At 31.7% G+C, this 5,388-nt stretch overlaps 1 protein-coding gene across 1 annotated transcript in view; it reads right to left on the bottom strand.

Annotated features, from left to right (window-relative positions):
- Positions 1 to 232: 232 nt before the first annotated feature.
- The window catches only part of LOC142320037 (uncharacterized), a 6,862-nt gene continuing 1,706 nt past the window's right edge, over positions 233 to 5,388 (bottom strand). Inside the window, exon 2 of the mRNA XM_075357717.1 lies at positions 233 to 495. Within this exon, the coding sequence (XP_075213832.1) occupies positions 297 to 495 (199 nt within the window). The 3' untranslated portion in view covers positions 233 to 296. The remainder of the gene's footprint in view (positions 496 to 5,388) is intronic.

Below are 5,388 nucleotides of genomic sequence, written 5' to 3'. Positions count from 1 at the left end.
AACTAACTTATTTTTAGTTTGTAAAAATATAAAATATCAGAATAGAATAGCGATATTTATCCATGAAAATCTATCAGTGAATTAAATCATGCGAAATAAAAATTACTTATAACTTATTATTCGGTAAAAATTATCTTCATCTTTTTATAATGTTAATTTTTTTATGTAAAAAATTGCTTTTGATTTGCATTTTTTTATTATCAATTTAGTATTATGCTAAGATTATTAAACTTAATATTATAGAGAATTGTAATTGCAGAAGCAATTATTGCATTATTATAATTACATGGCACCCATCATTTTTTAACAATTCTGAACGCACTAAAACTAGCTGAATCTTTTGTTAGGTCACCAGAATCAACCCAAACTGCAGTTCTGTCACCAACTTCCAGATCAAGAAGAACAACATTTGATCCTCCACTGCTTTTTGGACCTCCAGCAGATACAATATTTTCCCATTCAGTTGCATTAGCTTTTTGCTTTTTTAATGTCAACCTGAAATTAAAATTAAATGTTTTGTGGTGTTAAAAATAAAAAATACAAAAAAAATCCCTTACACCCTTACAGAATTTTTTTTTCTCTAAATGAAAGCAATTTTTCCTTTCATTTATGAAATGAAGGAATCAAGGTTGCAAATTTTTTATAAAGTAAATGTTATGCAGTCACAATGAACTAATTGTGATTAAAATACTTGTTTCTTTTACAAACTAGTAAAAGAAAAAATGTATTACTGTACATTATTATACATTATAATATTATAATTTAAGTGGTTATTTTTTTAGATTATTTTAGCTACTTATACTTAATATTAAAGTAAAAATAGAATCTATTATCTGGATATTGAAAATGCTTTTACAAGCTTTTATGTTTAATAATTTTTGCAATATTGATGAACTTTATCTCTGTTTGACTTAACTAAAAATGTAATTTTAAAGAAAGAAATACATACCATAAAACATTTAACAATTTTGTCAAAAAACTCCAGTTTTTTCTCCATGTCATCAAAATATCAGACATTACCCCTATTGGTGAAAATTGATTATTAAAATAAATTTCATAGAGGACAATAAAAATGTGCCAATAAAGGTAAAAAAATTTTATAGTTTCTGTGAGAAATTCAAAGAGAAAATGTGTTTATAATGACAGGTTTTAATAAATATTAATTTTCTCACATATTAAAACCTAGAAGGGATGAAGAATCCAGAATGGTTTTCACTTTTATCATGGTACCTTAATTTTTATTAATCAAGGAGCTTTATTACTGATGACCTGATTTGCATAGTAGAAATTAAAACAAGAATATCAAGAAGTAAGCAGGCATTTAATAAGAAGGGAAAGCTGCAGTGTGGAAAGTTAAACTTAGCATTAAGGAAGAGATTAATGGAATGTTTTATTTGGAGTGTGATGCTCTATGGAGCAGAAAAGTGGATGATGAGAAAGGTAGACAGAAAACGAATTGAGGCTTTTAAGACATGGGTGTAGTGCAGAATGATAAATGTCAGATGGCAAGACCATCTGACAAATGAAGAAGTATTAAAAATCGAAGAGAACAGGAAAATGCTAAATGTGATTGAATATAGTAAAAGGAACTGGCTAGGATATTGTATGAGAAGAAGGTAAACTAACCTCTATGTTGAAACAGAGAGCTTAGTAAGGAATAGAACAGGTACAGAGTAGCAGCCATGAGAGGACCTGCCTTAATGGCAGAACACTGTGAATGAATTGAGGAAAATATACAGCTTAGGTGAGTCAAGTGGGGTTGTTTTTCGGGACCTGAGAATCAGATTTTAAGAGTATTTTGGACACATGATAAGCAATTTTTTCTATCAGATATTACTTAATATTCACATAATATTATTAAGTATATTTTTATAAAGGAGTGAGAAGTCATGGAACTAGGAACTATTGTGTAACATATACAATATGGAAAGAAGCTAGGTATCATACAAAAAAAAAATATTCTTTTTAAATATGTTCCGTGTTTCTGAGATTGAGTAATCTCAGAAGTACATTAGTTTGTCCTAGATAGGATAAATAAACAATTTTTTTTACGTAAATAGAATAAATATCACTAATTATATAATTATAATATTGTGCAATACAATGAAAAAATAAACTGATTTTTTAGATGTACAACTTCAAATTTATCAGTTAAAAACAATCTTCGTAGTATATGTATTACAAAAAAATTATGCTATTCCAAAAAAAAATATTCATATATATATATATATATGAATGCACAAGTGTCTCATAAAGAAACGGAAAGAATTTCAACATGTTCTACACATGAAAATAATAAAAAACCGTTCGTACAAACACGGGTCCGGAAACGCTACGTTTTCGAGTTATAATTGTGGAAAATTTCAGTGCGATTTTTGCTCTGTGGGGAAAATGAAACCACACTAACACTCTTGTAAGTTACATTAAGGGATAAATTTGAGGTTTTATATGATTTTTTCCTGAAAATTGAATAAAGCAGGTCCCAGAAGTGTCTAGTAATTTTCAGAAAATTACTAAAAACTCAAAAAATTGGTGTCAAGAGTACAATGATTTAGGTTTGACGTACAATAACTTAAATAAAATGGAAATAAACAACTACATTTTGCAAAACATTACTAGAGAATTGAACTTATTTCTGAGAAAATTTGTAAGAGGTGTGTAAGAAAGCTAATGAGATTGGTAACACTGCGAGCGATCTGGCATCGCTGTGTCTACGGGTCTGTGTGTTAGATCGGTTTGTTCATCCTTTCCACATGTCAATACGAGTTTCAACTCCGTTCAGCCAACACATTATTTTTGACAGCGCCATCAGTGAAGTTGTGTTTTTGTTATGTGTTACGAAAATGGAGCATCGGAATTTAGAGCAACGTTGTACAATCAAGTTTTGTGTTAAACTTCGGGAATCTGCGAATGTGACCTTTGAAAAGTTGAAACAGGCCCCATAGGCCTGTTTCAAGAGTACAAGTTTTCCGCTGGCACAAATCATTTTTGGAAGGCCGAGAACACGTTGAAGATCAACCTCCTTCAGGGAGACCTTCAATTTCAAAATCTGACGAAAACGTTGAGAGTGTTAGGGTTCTTGTGAGATCAGACCGTGGTTTAACAATAAGAATGATGAGTGAACAGTTAAATTTAAACACTTTCACCGTACATCAAATTTTGACAGACGATTTGGACATGCGATATTGGTGCCGAAAAACCTCACAACGGAACAGAAGGACAATCGAAGAAACGTGTGAGTTGATCTTCTTGAGAGGATTGACAATGACCAAGAATTCTTCAATAGTGTGATCACAGGTGATGAATCCTGGATATTTGAGTACGATCCTGAAACAAAGCGGCAAAGCGAAGAGTGGCACATTCCGTCATCTCCTCGATCGAATAAATGTCGAATGAGCAAATCAAAAAACAAAACTATGCTGATTTGCATTTTTGACAGTATGGGTATCGTGCATAAACAATTTGTTCTTCCAGGACAAACTGTCAACCAAGTGTTTTAGAAAGGTGTCCTTGAAAGGCTCAGGAAAAGAGTGATTCGCGTGAGACCAGACATTGCAGACAAGTGGATGCTTCATCATGACAATGCCCCGTGTCACACGGCCATTTCCATCAGGAAATTTTTGGCCTCAAACGCATTCCTACGGTTCTTCAACCCCCCTATTCACCTTATTTGAGTCCTTGTGATTTTTTCCTTTTCCCGAAATTAAAACATGTCTTAAAAGGACATCATTTTGGAACTCTGGAAAACATTCAAAAGACTGTGACCGACCCTAGCAAGTTTAAGCCCTTAGGGCAAAAGCCCTAGCAGTTTAAGCCTTCCAGCGCTGCTACCAGGAGTGGGAACGACTCCGCCGGCGTATAACTGCCCAAGGGAAGTACTTTGAAGGGGATAATATTGTTGTTTGACAAGAATAAAAACTTTGGTAAGTAAAATGTCAGTCTCATTACTTTTCTCACACACCTCGTATAAGTAAAGAGTTTCTGTATTCTACGGAGATATATAGAAACAAGATCAATTTTTTTTCGTTCTGACTACTAATGATCGCGTTTACTTAGTTAGGACTTCTTTTTTTTTACCAAAGGTCTTTATTTTTTCGCTCAGTTGTTTTTAGTTTTGTGTTGTTTTTCAATACTGAAATTTCTTGTATTGCATTTGAATAGTTTGCATATTTCGAATTTTAAGAAAATTAGATGTTTGAGTGTCACCTTATAAAAATGTTTTTTTTTCAGTTTTTCATATGCTTAATGAAACATATTTAGACATAACTTCTGTATAAGGTATTTGTGATAGAAATACGCTAACTACACCTTAAGAATATCAGGAAATATTCCCTAATAGAAGAGTTCCCATCTGAAAACCTTTTTCCCAGTATTTCAGTATTAACGCATAACCGGTTCGTTTCTGTCACGTTCATATTTTGTTGAATGCCAAAAACAGTGGCATGCCGTTGAAGAGCAGAACGTAATTCGGCAAGTTCAATGTAGTACGTGTATTTAGACAGAATTACAATGTCAAGTCTGTCATTACAATGTCAATGTATTAACAGGTCTCACTGTTAATACTAAACGAATTTTATTTCCCACAACTTGTCGAACAGTACAGTATGGCGAATACTTCCTAAAGAAAGTCTCTATCTGTACAACTTTTAGGAGGCTCATAATTTACTACCAGAGATTTTCCGCTGTATCTAAATTTCTATCCCTGGCTTCAAGACAACTGTCAGAAAGTAAATACTACTTATTTATTAGAGGTAATATTTATTTAGAGGAAATATTTTGTAAGAGATTTGTGTTATTTCGCGAAATAATCATCTTTGGGGTTTCGAAAATCCGCATGACAGTAAAAAGTAGTTTCCAACACACGTTCTGTGTTAATGTTTGATCTGTATTATCGGATCATTTATTTTTGAACATATCGGCTTACTGGAAATGCGCACTCAAATTTAGTTTTTGTAAGGAAAATAATTTGCCTTGCACAAAATAATGAGCTGCTATCTGTGAGATCATGTGAAATCGTTAGTAGACTGGTCATATGAAAACGTAATCATACGAACAAACTGTAACTAGAAAAGAATTAGTGACAAGAATTTTCTACATAGATGAAATTATACGAAACAATCCTGATAGAAAAAAAAGAGGTACCCAAGGAATTTTAAATCGAGCGGATTATTGTATAAAATTAAAAATTACATTTTGAACAATTATTGAACTAATAAATTTGCTGTTTGTTTTTATTTTTTCATTTATTTTTAATAATTGATTTTGTTTTTAGATATTTTCCGATATTCAAATGTTTTCTTGCTTCGTTTTAAAGAAGTAATTCAGTATGTTTTTGGGACTTCGGTCTGTTTTTTTTTTTTTTAAATCTAATTGATTAAGCTTTTCATG

The sequence above is a fragment of the Lycorma delicatula genome, chromosome 2 (genome assembly GCF_047948215.1).
Source record: "Lycorma delicatula isolate Av1 chromosome 2, ASM4794821v1, whole genome shotgun sequence".
Taxonomy (NCBI): domain Eukaryota; kingdom Metazoa; phylum Arthropoda; class Insecta; order Hemiptera; family Fulgoridae; genus Lycorma; species Lycorma delicatula.
This window is presented reverse-complemented; position numbering and strand designations above follow the sequence as displayed.